This window comes from Mesoplodon bidens (assembly GCF_964165515.1).
Source record: "Mesoplodon bidens genome assembly, chromosome: 8".
Lineage (NCBI taxonomy): Eukaryota > Metazoa > Chordata > Mammalia > Artiodactyla > Ziphiidae > Mesoplodon > Mesoplodon bidens.
Genome location: NC_138165.1, coordinates 91,136,373 through 91,156,690, shown reverse-complemented (window position 1 = coordinate 91,156,690; position 20,318 = coordinate 91,136,373). Strand labels below are relative to the sequence as shown.

At 35.3% G+C, this 20,318-nt stretch overlaps 1 protein-coding gene across 1 annotated transcript in view; it reads left to right on the top strand.

Moving 5' to 3' along the window:
* BARD1 (BRCA1 associated RING domain 1) overlaps positions 1-19,554 on the top strand; it is a 69,212-nt gene extending 49,658 nt beyond the window's left edge. The window contains exons 8-11 of the mRNA XM_081241818.1: positions 4,599-4,731; positions 5,309-5,401; positions 15,692-15,789; positions 16,841-19,554. Of these exons, the coding sequence (XP_081097944.1) occupies positions 4,599-4,731; positions 5,309-5,401; positions 15,692-15,789; positions 16,841-17,173 (657 nt within the window). The 3' untranslated portion in view covers positions 17,174-19,554. The remainder of the gene's footprint in view (positions 1-4,598; positions 4,732-5,308; positions 5,402-15,691; positions 15,790-16,840) is intronic.
* The last annotated feature ends 764 nt before the right edge of the window (positions 19,555-20,318 follow it).

The following is a 20,318-nucleotide window of genomic DNA, read 5'->3' as shown; positions in this document are numbered from 1 at the left end:
ATCTAACAGTGCTAGTGGCTGCAAATAACAGAAAATGTTCACTCAAATGCTTAAAGACAGCATATTATCTTATATAAAGATAATCCCAATATAGGATAGCTCTTAATTTGGTTAGTTTAGCAATTACGTGGCTGCACCAAAGACCCAAATTCTTTCTGTTGTTCTACTTCGCCATCCTCCGCTTGGTGGCTTTGTCCTCACTAATCTCCCTCCTAGTGGCTTCAGGATAATTGCCACAATTCCAGATGTGGCAGTGTCCAGCGTTAGGACTAAAACCTTTCCCAGAAGCCTTCCAGTGGACTTCCCCTTTATGTCTTACTGGTCAGAACTGGTCACACAATTGTTTTTGGCATACATCACAGTTGAAGATAGGGTCAGTCCTTGAAGAGTGGGTGTCTGAACAAAATTAGGATTCTCTTAGTGTGGAGGGAGTGAGGAGTGGATTTTGATTGCCTGCTGCAATCAGGTGTACGAAGCAGGGATGGCAGGCCAATCTAAGGGACAGCTGGTCAGAGAAACAGAGACACAAAGGACCTTAGAAATTTGAGAAACTAGAGTTTAGTGTTAGAGGAGCATGAGGTGTGTTAAAGAGGAATTGGAGGTAAAGAGATTGTGAAAGACCTTGAGTTCCCTGTGGAGGAGTTTAGACTTTATTCCCCAGTTAGTGGGGCGCCTTCAGCGTGTCTCTAAGTGGAATGGGACTCCGCAGGGGATAGTTGGGGGCAGGCCGGGACTGAAGACTGGTTAGGAGGCTATTGAAGTGGGGTCCAGGTGTGAAGTGGTGAGGACTGGAGCTACAAGTGGTGGGGGAAGGAGGAGGTGTGTGGAGAGGAGATGAGGGGTTTTAGAGAGAGAGGGATGGTGGACGCACTGTATCCTAGCAACTGCTCAGATGGGGGAAAATGAGAGAAAAGGATGAGCTGAGATCTAGAACTGTTCAGAGAAGACTTCTTGTCTAGTGAGGTCAGTGGAGTAGTGATTGACCCCATTGTTTAAGATAAGGATGTAACCGAAAGTGTTTATAATTGAGGTGGTCATAGGTGCTGTCACAGGCTGGTTACCCTTAGACTTTGAAAACTCTTAATGTCCTGCTCTAGACTTAAGCCTTTTAAGTGTGCCCCATCTATAGAATTGGAAGAGAACCTAGAAATTAGCAGTTTAATTTCCTCATTTCATAAATGAGAAAACTGAGATGTAGTGTGATTTGCCCAGGGTTAACCAGCCATAGAAAAAAAACCTTTTTTAATGGATCAATTAGAACTTAAATTTCTTAAATCTTAGGTCAGTATTCATTCAGTCCCATCATCCTTAACTATAAATTGGCACTTACTTTATTCATTTGGACTTGAACTCTGCTGGCAGAACATAACTAAGTTGTCATTTGCCAATGTTTCTTTTATGTAAAAGCTGGGAAAGAATTATTTTAGATATGTCAAAAATAAAGATATCTTTATGGTATTATCGGAATCTGAGAGTGGCAATCTTCCTTTTAATTCAACTATCCAGTTACTATCGTGTTTTTATTAAATGTAAGAAACCTATACTTTCTTCATGTCACAAGGTTATAGCCTGTGAATATCGTTATTTACTATCTTAATGGTAGATCCTTGGCTAAGGAAATGATAATGAATGGTAACAAGTCCTTAAGTTGAAAGGGTTGTTTCTTTACGTGTACTCATTAAAATCAAGCTCTGGGATCTGCTTCCCCAGCCACTATCAGACTCCCTTTCACTCATCTTTTTCAGCCACATAGGCTGCCTTGCTGTTTCTTGAATCCCCCCCAAACACGGTCCCATTTCAGGTCCTTAGCATGAGCTGTTTTCTCCACCAGGAACAAATGCAGGGAGCCAGATGTACACATGGCATGCTTCCTCACTCCCTTCGACTCTTTGTATAGTTTTTCAGGTCCTATTATTGATAAACTCATTAATTTGGATAAATTCAGAATAACTAATTTTTCTAAGAAGAAGTTTCATATCTAATTATTCCTTAAATAAGAGTGTATTTAATGCCAGTGTACATAATATCTAATCTCTCTAAAATCAGAGTATTGAAACTTTTGGATATTTTCTGAACATCTTTTGAACCTCCCGGTTCTGAGACCTCTGCTTACTCTCAAATCAGATGCCTTCCTCACTCCCACCTCCCACCCCATATCAGACATGTGGCTTTGATAGCTGTTTGCTTTATTTTATTATTATTATTTTTTTTTTATGCGGTACGCGGGCCTCTCACTGTTGTGGTCTCTCCCATTGCGGAGCACAGGCTCCGGACGCACAGGCTCAGCGGCCGTGGCTCACGGGCCCAGCTGCTCTGCGGCATGTGGGATCTTCCCGCACCGGGGCACGAACCCGTGTCCTCTGCATTGGCAGGCGGACCCTCAACCACTGCGCCACCAGGGAAGCCCAATTTTATTCATTTTTTAAAGAGCTTTCCTTAACTATGAAAAATTAGTGCCAGTTTCTATTTTTTATTCTAATTTAGAAACTGGATAGGAAAATGCTTGACCTACTTTGGTACTTTCCTGAGGTTGGTGGAAATAGTATCATATGCTATATTTAGAATTGATATCTTTTCACTTTTTATTTCGTGCAGAGAACTACTTTAGCTGAAGTGGAGTTATATAAATTGAAAAGTAGTGTGTTCCATTTAGAGCTATTTTATGACACTTATTTGTATAACTGACAAGAATATTTGAAATGCTGTTTTTTAATATTATCGTTGTATAGCAATTGAATGATTAAGCAGACTGAACTATTTTCATCTTATGGAGTGTTTACAGTGTTTAGGCTAGGCATGGTTACCTCATCTTATAATTTAGTGAATAGGAAAGATAAGTGGACAGAAATGTGATGTCAGTATGTGTGTGGTGTGTGCACAGCATATCCAGGAAAACCTTTGCAACTTGAACCTTAGAGAAAGAAGTAATTAAGTAAGCCTAACTTTTAAGTGTTGAATATTGCCATTAAAAAAACTTTTTATAGAAATCTTTTTTAAAATGTCTTGAATATACACTTAAATACATAGTAAAATCTTAATGTATTTTGAGTGAATGAATTATTGAGATCAGTCTGTTTACAGTTGTAGCCAACAATTTATGTGTAATATTGTATGGCATCAGACTGAATAAATTAAATTATCGCTACTCAGATATGTGAAGTGAATATTTAAATATCAATTTTCTCCAATCTACTTGCTGAACTATACTGGTAATTATACCTGCAGTGTTTCACTCATGTTCTGTGGAACTTTTGAGAGCCCAGATGTCCAGAATACATATACACTCATACTTTTAGGAGGACTCTTTGTACGGTGTTTGAAAATTAAAGTATTGTGTTTGGCTTTTTATCTTGTAATACAGTAGTGTTGATTTACGTATTCTTTCTTATCTGCTGGCTCATTGCTTTTATCAGGTAGCTTTTGGCTAACTCTCACTTTAATTTCATTTATTAAATTTCTGTTGGCTGCTATTGAAAACACTGTCACGTTGCTTTGAATCTTTCATGTCTAATCTTTAACGGTATCCATTGGTGCCTCCTTTTTATTCTTGTCTTTTTTGTCTTCTGTAAGTTCTAAGTCTTTCTATTAAAATGAAAATATTAGTCTTTGTTAGATCACTTCCCTTTTCATAAGCTGCATTGACTTACTGTTGGTGGATCTGATGTAACTTTGGTATTCCTTTGTCTATTTTCACTTTCTTGGTTTCGAGAGGTAACTGTTTTAGTGTTAAAATTTTGTTTTCTGTCTTTGAGATCAGTGCTGTTCTAGAAGCCTTAGTTTTCTTTAATTTTTTATGTAATCTCAGTTTAAATTAAAAAGACCAAGTTGAGTTTAACTCTATTGGAATAAGTTAGTGGGGGGGAGATAGAGAATTGATCATTTTAAGTGGGTATTTTGGGTTACTTTTAAAAAAGGGGGGAGTGTTTACTGGTGACAGAATGAAGTTGTAAAACCCTAGAGAGACCCAATTTAGCATCAAGGAGGGACTTCCTAATGGCACAGTGGTTAAGAATCCGCCTGCCAGTGCAGAGGACACAGGTTCGATCCCTGGTCCGGGAAGATCCCACATGCCGTGCGGAGCAACTGAGCTCGTGCGCCACAGCTACTGAGCCTGCGTTCTAGAGCCCATGAGCCGCAGTTACTGAGCCCGCACACCACAACTACTGAAGCCTGTGCGCCTAGAGCCCATGCTCCACCACAAGAGAAGCCACTGCAATGACAAGCATGCATACTGCAGTAAAGAGTAGCCCCCCACTCGCCGCAACTAGAGAAAGCCTCCGTGCATCAACAAAGACCCAATGCAGCCAAAAATAAATAAATAAAAAATAAAATAAATTTATTAAAAAAAATAGAATCAAGGAAACAAGACATCCTCGGTATAGACAGCTAGCCCAAGTAGTGTTTTATTGGGAGAAGGGGGTAAAGAAATAGAAAAACAGTTATTCAAATGCATTGAGCATTAAGGTTCAATGGAAATTTTGGGGAATTACTAGATAAACTAAGGAATGAATTCCAAGCTTGTATCAATTGAAAGTCAGTTTAATTTTTCTCTAATCTTTAAATGTTTTTAACACTGGCATCTCCTCTTCCGTTGACAGGTAAACACTGGTCAGCGCAGGGATGGGCCTCTTGTACTTATAGGCAGTGGACTTTCTTCAGAACAACAGAAAATGCTCAGTGAGCTTGCAGCAATTCTTAAGGCTAAAAAATGTGCTGAGTTTGACAGTACAGGTGAGGATTATTTATTTATTTATTTATTTTTGGTTGAAGAAATTTTTAAATGGGTAATTCCATTGTAGAGCTCCCTTTGATAATTTATATGTTTTAACCATTGGGATCTGACTATACACTTTGAATCTGGTAATAATTCTAAAATGTTTTTGCAGTTATAAACTACTTACAAGTCTTAATTTAGTTAGGAAATATAAAGTTTAAAGCTTTGCACCTATTTTAAGACAGAACAATACATCAGAGCAATTTTATGAGTTTGCTAATGACAAATAAATTGTAATGTAGCATAATGCTTTAATTCCTTAGTTATAATTTGAAATAGAAAAGAAAAATTTGTGTTGGCTACTGTGGCTTTAAGATATATGGTTTATGATCTGGTTTTTCATGTTGGTAGCCAGAATAGAGAATGAAACTAAATAAAAGAAGTCTTATACCTAAGTATAAAAATTGTTACCTTTCAAGAAAATTCAGGTATAAGTTTATAAAATGTAGACTAACTGTTTATAAAAAGCAGACTGGTTTAAAAACTATTTTGATTTATATTTCTGTTTCTCTTATTGCTTTTTTTGTTTTCCAGTAACTCATGTCATTGTTCCTGGTGATACAGTTCAAAGCACCCTGAAATGTATGCTTGGCATTCTCAGTGGTTGCTGGATCCTAAAATTTGAATGTAAGTATTAGATTTGGGAGAATTACAAAAGGAATTAAGTGATGAAATAAAATAAAATTGACTAATTTCATTTTTATAATGCACTACTGCCAATAATTATTTAAGGACCTTATGCTAATTTTTTTTTTTTTACCTCTGGTTAGTCACTGCATTTTGAAAAAGCGTCTCATATTAATGGTATCATTTATTTATTTATTTATTTATTTTTCTTTTTTGTGGTACGCGGGCCTCTCACTGTTGTGGCCTCTCCCGTTGCGGAGCACAGGCTCCGGATGCGCAGGCTCAGCGGCCATGGCGCACGGGCCCAGCCGCTCCGCAGCATGTGGGATCCTCCCAAACCAGGGCACGAACCCGTGTCCCCTGCATCGGCAGGCGGACTCTCAACCACTGCGCCACCAGGGAAGCCCTTAATGGTATCATTTAGATGTTCTTAGTAAATATCCACAAGTATGTCCTGGTTTCAAAATCTTTTATTCTACAGTACCAACTATTTTAATCAAGAGTAAATGGATTATGTAATAGACCTGTAAGCTTAAACAATCTGTATTACCATTACATGATATATTTAACTTAATAAATGCATGTTTTAAATATACAACTATGAAATGAAAGTAGTTTATTGCTTTCCCTTTTTGATTCCTAAAAACTTAACTGTATAACTCTCTTTTGCTCTCTTAGCTAATATGGTATATTTTAGGAAGCTGTTAGGCAATTTAGACTGCCCTGTAATACCTGGTTTGGGGCGAATACACTAGGTAGTCTCTAAACCTCTGATGAGAATGTGTCCCCATTCCCCTTTCTAGTTATGTAGTCAAACACCACTACCTTTGGAGCTGCCTCTCACCTTCCCAGCCCTCACTTGTTTATTTTTCTTAACCTTGGATTCACCTAGGACTTAACAAAATAAAAACAAAGCTCATGCAAGGTTATTTTCTACTCCTCAATCACTAAAGTATCTACTTGTGATATGATGGCTAATATAGGACAGTGAAATGACCTTTTTTTGCTAACTGTTTATAAAAGAATAGTGGCTATAAAGGGGGTACACAGGGAATCTTGTTATGATGCAGTTGAGTATCTTGATCCTAGTGGTAGTTATGTTACACAGTCTACACATGTGATTAAATGTCAGATGTACGTGCGCAGGTGCGCACACATACACACAAAAGAGAGCATGTATAATTGATGAAATCTGAATAAGTTCTTTGGATTGTATTGGTGTCAAATTCTTGCTTTTGATAATTGTGCTATTGTTGTGTAAGATGTTAACATTGGAGATAGGGTGCATGGAACCTCCCTGTATGTTTCTTTGCAACTGCCTGTGAATCTATAATTATTTCAAATTAAAAAGTTAAAAAAGAATAGTGAGTATTTTTAATGAAACTTTCCTTTTAAGAAGCAAATGATGGATTAGTTTTGAAAAATCTTTTTTATAGCTTTGTGTTTTGAAGGTTTTATGGCAGAGATGCTTGATTTAATCAAAATCTATATTATTAATTTAATCTGTTGTTTGAAATTAACTTGGTTTGTAAAAAAGTTTCCTTTTAGCAACTGATATTCACATCTTTATAAAATACAGCTACCACTTTTCTTGTGATGGTAGTCTCCACTGATTTGGTCTGAGTCGGCTGTGACTAGTAATGCTACTCTATCTGTTCTCATCAATATCTGTTACTAGACTCTGCCAGTCAACCAGTTAAACAAGTATGATAAACAATTGGACTGATTGGCCATTTACATAGAAAAAAAAGTTTCTCTTTATGTCTCTTATTTTTGAACTTTCATTTCCCTTTCTAATCAAGGGGCAAGTCTTATTGGGCCTCAGTATTTAAAAAAATGACTTAAAATGGTTCCATGATTATAGATATTTTTGTACTGAACTTGTGCCAGAAACCTTGCCTGTGGTTATAGGAAGGAATGGATTTTCATAATAATAAGGTCTCAGTAATAAAGAAGCCATGTGAAATTTTGACTATTAAGACATTTACCACTTACCCAGTAAGTTTAGTTCTTGTGAATTTGCCAAACTTGCATCTGGTTACATATACAGACTACATGATTCATTTCCATAATATCTGCCTTCTTTAAGAAATGGAAGTTTTGTCACTTTAATGGCTTGGTCATGTCATTTTTATAGAATCACTGATGGACTCAAGCTGGCCTAATAGCGTGCTGCTTGGTGATTTTCACAGTAGTGAATAATATACTCTAATATCAATCGTTCTTTTAGGATAAAAGATGGATGGAATCTCTTACTGAAGTTCATATCCCCATATTGTGTAATATAAAGTTCACATAGGTTTGAGAAATAGGCTTAGGGTTTGAGACAATTACTTTAAATAGCCGCTGGGTTTATAAAAAGAAAGCAAGAACCCTCAAATACTTTCTATCCTAACACATTTTTCTATGGTTTCTGTGTTGTTCTTAATGTCAGGCAACTTAGTGTGATTTAAAAAAAAATGTTCACAGCTATTCTAAACTAGTTGAAAACCATCTATATTAAGGAAAGATGTGGTGGACCAAAGCTTTCAAAATTAATCATAAAGATTTATGACTTATTAAAACTAGATCTTGTGTTTGAGGATATCCACCAGCTTGCCTGGTAGACAGAAGCTTTACTGGCTGAACTATATAGAAAGTTTAGTATCAACTTTTTATGGCATTTTCCACAAACCAAGTAAATTAAAGAGGAAATTTCATCTAAACTTTCTCTGTAGAGAACTGTCTTATTTAAAAACTTAAGCAAATTTCAACAAATTAACAAAAAATTATACAAAACAGTCTGGATCCATTGGATCCAAATTTAACTATTGGAAGTCTTCTGTTGAAACTTATTTTGTCTTAATTGGTTCATATCTTATTTTTTTATACTATATATATAGAGAGAGCATCTTACAGTGTCATAGTTAATGAACTTTGAATGAACATTCTAAGAATAGGGCATAATTATACTATTGTACTAGCCATTCTGTCTCATCATATTTATTTTACAGATATTTTATCAAATGGTATTTATCTTTATTTTACAGAAATGGGATATACAGCTAGGAAAGTTCCTTCTTCAAGAGTAAATTTGTGCCTGAGATTCTGCTTTAGTCCTAGTTTTGGTGCTAATTCCTCATAGGCAACTAATAACCATCCCTGTACAGGGTGAATTTTGGTAATTAAAGAGGTGACTAGAATGAAGATTAGAAGATATATAAATATGCCATTTTATTCATCTCTTAGAGAATGAAAAAGGTGGAATTGCATCCTAAGGATGTAAACTAGCCTTCAGAAAGTGAAAATGTATTTTACTGACCTGTTCTTTCAGTACACTGCTTTCAAAATCTCCTCTAGCCTAACCTTTTTAAAAAAAAAAATTAATTCTGCCTCTTCATTTCTCATCTCATTGTGAAGGGGAGAGCAAATGGTTGTCCTCTTTTCTTTCATAATCTCTTCCTCTTCCCCACTCTCATCTAAGTTTAAATAAAATTGCTGCTATAGAAGTTCTGAAAGGCCTTAGCACCTCAGGGAATTGCTGTGGGAATGTGCCAGACATTTTGCACTGGACTTGTGTCTGTGAGGAGAGGAAGGGCCAGATACAGTGTTTCTTTGTTTTTGTTTTAGATGAGGAAGATAGAGCCTAAGAGGCAATCATTATATCATCATTTTATAAATAACTTCATAATCAGATTAATAAACTTATACTTTTCTATTAAAATTTATTTCTTCAAATGGATGTTGAGTGAGCTGTGGAATTTTAAAAATACAGGTAGTTTTTACTGATCATATTTTGGTAATTATCAAAAAATAAATATACCAAAGCATTTCTGTCAGCTAAGATTGATTAGGCAACTTCATGCTTAGAGAAATATTTTACAAAGATTGTCTAAGAATAAAAACAAATTAACATCTGTTGATATAATTGTCCTACTTCTGAGAATATACTCCAAGCAAGTGATACAAAAGAAAGAAAAAAACCTATGTGCATTGTTATTTCTTATAACAAGAAGTAGGGGGGAATAACCGGAATATGAGAAAATTAAGAGCATTCTGGAATGCTTAAAGGTGTTTTCTGAAAAAAAATTTATTTTTATATGATAATTAGTAGGACTGAAATATGAAAAAACAAATTTGTTTAAATTTTTTAAAGAGCATAAAACAATTATATCTTCACTGTCAATATATAAATGTGTGAATATGTACAGGGAAAGAAACAATCAAAACAGTTGTAGATTGCTAGGTGGAGGTCTGTTTATAACAGTTTTAAAATCAATGTATGTTTCTTAAATTCAAGTTTTTTATGAAGAAGTTCAAATTCTCAAGTTCTAATAACAATTAGATCTTCTTTTTGATCTTTTCTAAAACTTAATTGGGTAGGTAAGGGTTTCATTCTTTTTTTTTTTTTTTTTTTTTGTGGTACGCGGGCCTCTCACTGTTGTGTCCTCTCCCGTTGCGGAGCACAGGCTCCGGACGCACAGGCTCAGCGGCCATGGCTCACGGGCCTAGCCGCTCCGCAGCATGTGGGATCCTCCCAGACCGGGGCACGAACCTGTGTCCCCTGCATCGGCAGGCGGACTCTGAACCACTGCGCCACCAGGGAAGCCCAAGGGTTTCATTCTTAATCAGGGAAATTAGAACCTGTGTATGTATATTGCTCCAATCTAGTACACCAGATTGTTGATACCTGTTGTGCAGACCTAGCAGATAAATTTTAATATGGTTATTGTCCAATAAAAATGGAAGTCTTACATAAATATTTCAGTTTTAAATATATGACTAAAAAAGAACACCAAGTATGAGTTTTTAAATTATTGAGAAAAATTTTGGACATCAGGCTGAGTTTGGTCTGTAACCACATTTATAAAGAGAAGGATTGTTTTGATATTATTATTCATAATACAAGGTTTTAGAATTGATACCCAGATTTTGCCCAAGCAAACTTTATGATATAGTAATATATTTTTGTGATAGAATTTGACCTGCTTCTCAATATGCATTAAGTAAAATAAATAAATTTAGGAAACTATCCTATGAGGAAATGTATTTTTATGTATAAATATGCTTATAATTAGAATATTGGCTTAAAAAGTAGCCAAAAATAAACAGTTTTTCAATGGTATTTATATGAAAACACAAAATCTAACGATCTGTGACAGTTGATTTCCTAAATCTAAATGTTTGTGATGGCACGAGAGGAGCATTTACCTTTTATTTTACATTTTCAGCCTTCATTTTACTGTCCTTCCACTCTTCACTGTGGAATTTCATAGTATTGGGCTTAGCTCTTCTTTTACTTGCCATCCTATTTTTAAAAAATTACAGTGAGAGTGAACGTTGTTTTTCCATTTTTGTCATTGTTGTAAAAAGTTTCCTCTTAAAAACCATTTCCTTCTGTCTGAAGTTTAGTGATATCATAGCCTATTTGACTAAAAAGCCTACTAGAAAAGCATCTAAAAATAATTTTTTTTATTTTTACACCTTGGGTGTTCATTTTCAATACAATCAGAAAGGAAATTCTTCAGTGTTTATTTTACTAATATGCAGTTTTCTTGAGTTACATAAGTGCCCAGTTTGGATCTAATGACATATTTATTAGGATTTTTGATTTTGACCTGAAATATTTGATTCTGTATTTTCTTTTTTTTTAGGATAACATTTAGTGTTGGCTAAGAGTAATATTTAATTATGATTTTCAGTGCTATTTCAGTTACAAATAGCCAGTGGCTTCAGAAGAATAACAGTTCTTTAAATTAGGAATTTATTTATTGCTCTAGCTTTTGAAGAGAGTAAGCACATTCTGTGGTCTTCACAGAGGGATACTTTCCCCTTTGGACATTTAACAGATCTCCATTTTAACGCTTTATTCTGTCTTCATTGTATTCTATAATCATTTGTATGTAGCTGTAGATTCAGAAGCCCTTTCTTCTACTCCCTCCCATTTGTGCAATCCTTTTTTTCTTTCTAAAGCTAAGAAAAGTGACTAAGCTTAATATAGATTAGTGAACATCATCAGTGGTTCATGCAGCTGAAATGAAAATGTACATCCATGGATATATGTGCTTTTATGAGGTAGGAGGCAAGAGTGGCTACTAGAGATTCAGAATAAAGGAATACATTTCTGGATGGTACAAGCTTCTTTTAAAAAAAAATCATATCCCAGAATTCATAAGCTGCATTAGTATACAGATTCTAGACTTTGCTTAGGTAGCCAGAGCTACCTTAATGACTTTGAGTTAATGACTTTGAGTTAAGCAGTACTTTGGGAATTGGGCTGCTTACCTCTATATAAAAAAGTAACAAAGTCAGGGCAAAAGAAAAGATTACCCGAAATGGTAGACATGATCCGGAATACATCTGAGCTGAAAAGAATCTTAGTTTTAATAAGATAGGTAGTTGATTCCTGTACTTCTGAAAAATGATAACTTTGGTCAAAATCTTAAAATATAATAGAACATGTGAAAAGTAAGAAAGATGATATAAAGCATACATTTTACAAGGATAGTGGCTTGACACATTTTAAAGTATATATCGTTCTGTCATATTCAGAAATCTCCTGTGTTTACATAAACAATATAAATTATTCATGTATAGTCATTTCAGTTTGGATTCAGATCCTCCTATTTAGCTGAGAAAGTTAACTAGTGATCTTGCATATGCATATTTCTTCACAAGAATCCATTTCTGCTGAACTATTTTATTGGCAGATAATGGAATAATATGGACTTTATTAAGTACAAATACAAAATATAATTTGGTTGACTTTTAGGATGTGTTTTTTATTGAAGTATAGTTGATTTACAATGTATTAATTAGTGCTGTACAGCAAAGCAATTCAGTTATACATATATATACATTCTTTTTTATATTTTCCATTATAGTTTATCATAGGATATTAGATATAGTTTTGTGTGCTATACAGTTAGGAAGTATCTTTAAATTGGTGGAAAAAGACCTGTTTTAAATCTTTATAGAGATTAAGGATTACAGTATATATTATACTTTAGATGAGTTTATGACTAGGAATGTTGTGAAAGTTCTGATAGTTTTTTTAACATGGAAAATAGATTTAACACTTCTTGCTGCAGTTTGCTTAACTAACTTATGTTGAGTAATTAAAACCTTAAAATATTATCTATTATTTAGGTTTGTTAATTAGGTAGTATTTTGGCTTGTAGATTCTTCCATTTCATTGATAATGTTAATATATCAGCATTTAGGTTGCTGAAAGTTTAAAGCATTTCATTCTTGTTTTGGTAAATCAGTTCAATTGGTTTATCTCAAAAGAAATCTACTAGGAAGTTGATATGAAGTGTAATTATTGTAATTATTGTAAATGTCTACTGAGAAGTATGAACGTTCTGAAACTCATAGGGTACAAATGAGAGAGTGGCAGCTTTGGCATCAGTCAGGTTAAACAAACTCATTGATTCACTGAAGACAAAGCCAAATGCATTGTTCTCCCCCCTCCAACCCCCGACTCCCAGGTAGTCAGCAGTTTTTGACATTTTGGTATACTTTTTGGCTAATCTCTTAAAAATAAGGATCCTCCTATTTAGTCATCTGTTAAATGGTTATGTCATTTATTTTGAGATACAGTATATTAAATCTGAGGAGATAGTACCTGGCATTTCCTAAGATGCTTTATTTTTTTAATGAAATAAAGATAAAGAAACACTGATCTAGAAGCTGGAGGATATCTGAGTTCTCGTATCACTGGGAAAGCTGCTTAAATCTCTTAGGATTTCAGTTTCCTTATCTATGAAATGAAGAGGTTGATTAGACAAGCATCAAGTCAAATTGGCAATCTAAGTCCAAAACAGATAAAATTTATGTGGTTTAGTTCAGCATAATCATTTAATTTTTGTGTCTTTAGGTATGATGTACATTTTCCTATTTGTTACAGTCTCCATAACTCCCTACCACTTAACACAAGGTTCCCCACATGATTATGTAATTTGAATGGCCCTTGTAGGTGTTCGAGTTACAGTCTTTGGACTAGATGTCACACCCGAGTTTCAAAAAATTCTCCATGTTTTCTGTTCTACAACAGCAATTCTATCAGATTGTTATAGACCTAGAAACTGTTCCTTAGTTTTCAGGGGGAAGCTATATTTTCCTTCTTTAGCTGATATTAAGTGGTAGAGAGAGTTGGCAAATTGTTACTTGGAATAAAAGGATATCAGAGGAACACATTCTTCATTTAGCTCAGTAATTGTAATTAGAGCATTGGATTTTTCTGCCTGCCTTTACAGAAATTTACTGAACAATTGCTATAAGGCTGAAAGTTTTGTGACTTGAGGCATATTTTCACTGAAAGAGTACTGGCATCTTCCTCTGGTAGTGCCATGCTGCCCTCTTGGTGTCTGCCATCTCATTTCTCTTGATGCCATGCTTATCTCATTCTAGTATCTGTTAAGACTACATTCTGTTGATTGACTAACGCTGGCATATTGCCTGGATCAATTAAAACCATTTTAGTATGCTTTTTTGACAGTTTAAATAACCAGTCAAATAAGCCCATAAAATGGATAAGCAGCCAGCATAGGCACAGCCCATTTATTTACTTCTGTAGTTAAACATTAGCTCTTTACTTGTTACAGTTACTTGATATTATAGGAGTATTCAGTGTTCAGTCCTTGGCTTTATATGCTGGCATATACAGTTCATCTAAAGATACTGGTATAAATTCTCTTCAAATATCATCAGGAAAGGAGGTTTAGGAAGGGGGTTACATGCTTAAGTGATAAAAAGTAAAAGTAGTAATTTATATGTAAAATAATGAGTTTGAGGTAAGTCAGTGATTTGGCTAGATTGGTAATGTTTTTTTGCATTGGTGTTTAATGTAGAACCAATATATGATGTCATGTAAGCACACTGTCAGTGTTTCTCATATGATTTTGACCTAGTCAAAAATTTTATTTTGAGACTCATTTTCAATATACAGTAAAAGTTAATATTTTAGTATTAGCTTCATTGGAAAGATAGTTTTTTTGTTTTATTTATTTATTTATTTTTAGATGTTGGGGGTAGGAGTTTATTAATTAATTTATTTATTTTTGGCTGTGCTGGATCTTCGTTTCTATGCGAGGGCTTTCTCTAGCTGTGGCAAGCGGGGGCCACTCTTCATCGCGGTGCGCGGGCCTCTCACCGTCGCGGGTCTCCCGCCGCGGAGCACAGGCTCCAGACGCGCAGGCTCAGTAGTTGTGGCTCACGGGCCCAGTCGCTCTGCGGCATGTGGGATCCTCCCAGACCAGGGCTCGAACCCACGTCCCCTGCATTAGCAGGCAGACTCTCAACCACTGCGCCACCAGGGAAGCCCCGGAAAGATAGTTTTTTATACCCTGTGAATAGTTATTAAAAATTCTATTTTTAAAATATAATTTTTACTACATGCAAAAAACCAACAATTTTTTATAAAAACCATCATATTTATGATAAGTTAGTGAGAAGAGTATAATTCAGCGTAACAAACTTAGCTAAATATGTTCCTTGTATTGAAAACACTGGGGACTAAAACACAGGCAAAACTAGCAAAAAATTAAGAATCACATGATAGGGAATTATAGATATGCCAGGGTTGAGTGTTCAACTGGAATATGCATTAATAGTCCCAAGTTAAGAAAAAATTCAGTCCCTTGACAAAGCTCTGCTTTTGGCAAGATAGATGTATTCAGTCATTCAGTCAGTCACCAAGTCATCTCTAGACTGGTGACTTCAGTGGGTACCTGTCAATTCCAAACATGTCCCAGACTCTGCTTTACTGTTTATTTTAACAAGAGCTGTAGAGCCCCTGTTATTTGACCAGCTTAATAAGCGAGGTGTTCTGGACTCAAGTACTTTCCTTAATGTCAGATCACTTACAGTCTAACAGGAGGTTAGGCATAGGACTGCCAGAATGAGTGGGGCAGGTGATAAGACCTCAGGGTCAGATCATTGTGGGCTGAACTAAATGAGGAACTTTTTATTACTTTAATTTTGATAATAGTTATAAATTAAAATTTAGATTTTTATTCTTGTACATGAAATAATGTACTGATTTAGGTTTTTCAGAAAGAAAACTAAAATTTGTATTCAGTACTACTTCATTGCTCAGTTCTCTGAAGGAAAGATTTCTTACATTTTCTTTATATGGAAAACCAGTTTTATTACATTTTGTTTTGGCATAAGTAAGGTTTCTTTTTCTGTTTCAGAACAATTTTTAACCATGAAGAAGAAAAATCACTTAGGTAAATGGCATAATTTCAATGTGAAAGAAACAATGCTCACTTGATATTTATTTTGCTTTTATCCTCGTTTTTTCCCCAGGGGTGAAAGTATGTCTACAAAGAAAAGAATGTGAACAGGAAGAAAAGTATGAAATTCCTGAAGGACCACATAGAAGCAGGCTCAACAGAGAACAGCTGGTATTTTCCTTTTGATACTACTTTTATTGTTCTTATTATAACTTAATACTATTATTACCATCAGGCAAAACTTCTCCTGCCCTTTCAACAAGTACAGGTGACTGATTAAAATTTTAATTGTGCTTATTCCAAGCACTTGATTCTGAGAGATGATCACAATGAGCAGTAAAAACCAGAAGGTAATAATTTCATACTGTTACTAGATTTTGGGCATCTTGAACATTCCATAAACCTTTCAGAATCTGAGGTGAGTCTCAGATATAGGAAGTAGCTTGAGAGAAGACTTAGAGCTACTGCTCGGATTTAGTTAACCATGTCTTTATTACCACATATTGTAGTTTTAATGGATAAAATTCCATTACCCTGTTGACATATAGGTATATTAAAAATGCCAAAGAAAAGTTTTTGTAGAAGGGACTTGTGAAACTTTTTCCGTAAAGCTCACAGAAGTGTGTTTCATATCTAATTGGATCCCTAGCCATGGCCTTATAATGTATTGTGTTCTAAGGAAAACATCTCTAGAATCCTGGAGGCCACACTCCCACGTCACTGCTCTGGGGACCTTAGATTGGTAGTATATAGGAACCTAAATATGGATGGGCAGAATTGGAAAACTCCATAGAAAAGCTGTTACTCTTACAATTCAGTTTAGCTTGGTATCCGTGAGGCATGTTTCAGATACCCTAGGAAGGAATCCTTGGGGCTTTAAGTCCCACGAAATATGAATAAATATTCTGATATAAGATGCTTGATGAACAGGTTTTATGTGGATGTATACCACACACACAGAGAGACACACACACAGAGCACACCTAAAATGTGAGAACAGTGAAAAGCACCAGAGTCTTAAGGAAAAAATTGTATAGGAAACCTTTATTAGCATGAGTATTTTTTTTTTACCTAAATGGTTTATTTGAAATACAACTTGTCCTAGCACCTCATTAAGTAGCTTCTTAACTGCTTGTGACTTTTCTTTTTATTTCCCTATTCATATGCAGTGTTTTAAAATATTTTGGTCTGCTTTTAATGAGCTTTTTTTTTGTTTTTTCAGTTGCCAAAGCTGTTTGATGGATGCTATTTCTATTTTGGGGGAAGCTTCAAACACCATCCAAAGGACAACCTTATTAAGCTTGTCACTGCAGCTGGGGGACAGATCCTCAGTAGAAAGCCCAAGCCAGACAGTGACGTGACTCAAACCATCAATACAGTCGCGTACCATGCCAAACCTGATTCTGATCAGCACTTCTGCACACAGTATATCATCTATGAGGATTTGTCTAATCATCGCCCAGAGAGAGTTAGGCAGGGCAAAGTCTGGATGGCTTCTTCCAGCTGGTTTATAGATTGTGTGATGTCCTTTGAGTTGCTCCCTCTTGACAGCTGAATCCTATACCAGATGTACATTTCAAATTGAACTTACACAGTGTGAGAGCCCAGTGACTGCACTGTTTTGATCATTCACATTTTTACAAATAGATAGACTCATTCATACATTTTTTTCCCCTGAATTAAAAAAAAACAAATTGCCAGATTATAAATTCATTCTATGTTTACCATTTAGATGCGGAGATTGCTTTAAGGGATTTTTCTTTTTAAAACTGGCATATGTGTTGATTCATTATGTCTTTCTATTCACATTATCAGCTGTCAAAGATTAATGAGAGGGGATCAGAACTGTTGGTTAAACATGCAAGTGGTATCATTATGTCTCACCCTTTTAATGTTCTTTGATGAAAAAAATCCACACCTGCCACCAGCAAAAATACTTGCCTTCGTTTAGTAAGCAAATAATATTGTCAAATAATTTATTCTAGCTTTGTTATAATGAAAATAGATTACCTGGTCTAAATTTGCCACCATAGGTGTTAAATTCTTCTCCTGTCTACAGTTGTATTTATTTTGCTACTTATAATTTACTTGTTCCTACATTTTTGTTCCCTTTTTTAAAAAATCTTGTCTCTTAATCAGGAAATCATGATTTGAATCTCAACATTACTGTTCTCTGGTGGTGAAAGTCAACATTGGACTCATGATATATATTTTTATTGTATATATTTGCTTATTGTTAATCAACTTATAACTGTGTTAATAATATATATATATATGTGTGTAGAACATTTTCTCTAACACATTTTAGAGACATTGTTAGTCAAGTGTAAATAAATTAGGGAGCAGTCTTTCTGGTAGACCTTACGTATTGCTAAAATAATTTTTCTATAGGTCTTAATTTCTTTCTTTATAAATTGTCTTTCATTTTTGGATTGCTGGGGAGGCAGAAGTTGGTGATTACTTGATTTAGAACAGATTTTTGTCCAGGTGATACAAAAGGCTATGACAGTAAGTTTAATGGTAGTAGTGAAAAGAACTTATTCATAATACCAGGACCATCAAGGCTGCAGAATAGTAGACAGGACGTCACCTGAGAATGGGGAGACCTGGGAAGGTTACTCTGGTCTGAGTGTTCTTATTTGTGAATCAATAAGGTAGATTAGATCATTTTAAAACATTTTCTAAGAAGTAGAATTCTTTAATAAGTCTTTCTAGAAATTTAATGTACTTTAATATTAAAGACATGGAAAGGGTGTTACTGTTGAGACTTGCCAGTTTGGTCCCTTTGGGGCCAAAGGGAATAGTTTGGTAACCACTAGATTAGAATACTGAGATTCTGAAGTTCATGAATATTTCAAGATCCATTTATTTGACGTTTGAGATTCAGCTGATTATTTCAAAATAAAATTTACTTTAATCCCTTCTTCGACATGTTATTTTTCTATATGAAGAAATAAATTATGTGAACACAATAATACTGCTGACCCTGACCTTCAAGGGTGAATTAGCTCTGAAACATTCTCTCCAACCAGTATTGTGTTTGCTCCACATTTCATTCAAATGGAGAATGATAAACAACATAGCACCAAGCAAATCTGAGGGGTTAGATAATGTCTGGATTAAATAATTTAAGACTCTGGGATTTTGGTTGTCATTTTTGATTTATAACTGACTTTTAGTCACTTTCTATTGCCTCATTGGTCATATTCCTAGACAGTTGTGTGTTTGTTCCTCTGATCTGAATCCCCGTTTGTAAAAACACTTTGGGAGTTGCTACTTGCTTTCCTTCATTCACTTTCTTGGTTTGTCCTCCTCCCTCTTTGTTGTATTTTGTGTCCCACTATTAAGCAGTTTTGTTTTTGGTTTCTTTAAATATTTATTTTGGCAGCAGTTAATTGATGTTAAGCTCTTGAAACTTGTATTTTCTGTATAGATATACTTGTAATTATTTTCATTTTTCAGTCATAGATTCAAGCTTCCTTTTTATTTACCATAAATCACTAAAGTTCTTTGTGCTTCCACATCTCTGTTTCTTCTATAGAGGTGACTCACTCTGCACTGTTGAAGAACGAGCCTCTGCAAGACTTGTGAGGAAATCTTTCAGCTGACAAAAGCTTGTCTTTTTGAGCACTGTATTTCTAAAGTATATTAGGTACTTTATTACTTAAACTTTTTTGAATGCAGTGTAACCTTGGTAGTTTGGAATCATCATAAAGACTGTGATTTATTACACAGTGATTCCTTGTGGTTCATTTTTTTTAAACTGAAATGTAATAGACGTAGTACTGTATCAGTCTCATATGTGCGTCATAGTGATTCAATATTTTATATACATTTCAAAATGGTCACCTTGTTAACTAGTTACCATTTATCACCACACAACGTTATTACAATATTATTGACTATATTTCCTATGCTTCGCATTACATCCCCATGACTTTATGTCCCTCCATGTTGTCGCAAATGGCAAGATTTCATTCTTTTTTATGGCTGAATTTGTTGATATTGTATATAAACATTGTACATATAAGTCACATCTTTTTCCACTTTCTCTTGATGGGCTCTTAGGTTGTTTCTGTATCTTGGCTATTGTAAATAATGCTGCAGTGAACATTGGGGTGCATATATCTTTTCAAGTTAGAGTTTTTGTTTTCTTCAGATAAATACCCAGAAGTAGGATTGCTGGATCATATGGTAGTTCTATTTTTAACTTTTTGAGGAACCTCCATATTGTTTTTCATAGTGGCTGCATGAATTACGTTCCCACCAACAGTGTAAACAGGCTTTTCACAAGGAAGATGGGTTGTGTTTCAGTCTGCTTTCTGTGTAGTTCCGTTGGGCGGGTTGGCCCACCTGTGCTAGCAGGTTAGGTGGGGAGTGCACCAATGGCCTCTCCCAGCAGCTCAATCTCTGGGTAGTGTTTCCACCATCCCAGCCCCTCCAGCTGATGCTTTCAGATTTGCAAATATCTCTCTTTCACACAGTCTTAGCACTTTTCAAACCGGTGTTATTTAGCTGGGTCTTGATTCGAGAGAGACCACATGTGTGCCACTTAAGAGGGAAGTCTTAGCTTCTTATAGCACTTTGGGACCTTTTCTAAGCCAGACATTTTTGAGGCTGGTCTCTCTGGTATAGATCCTAGGGGCTGGGGTGCCTGATGTGGGGCCCCAACCCCACGCTCCTCCAGGAGAAGCTCCTGC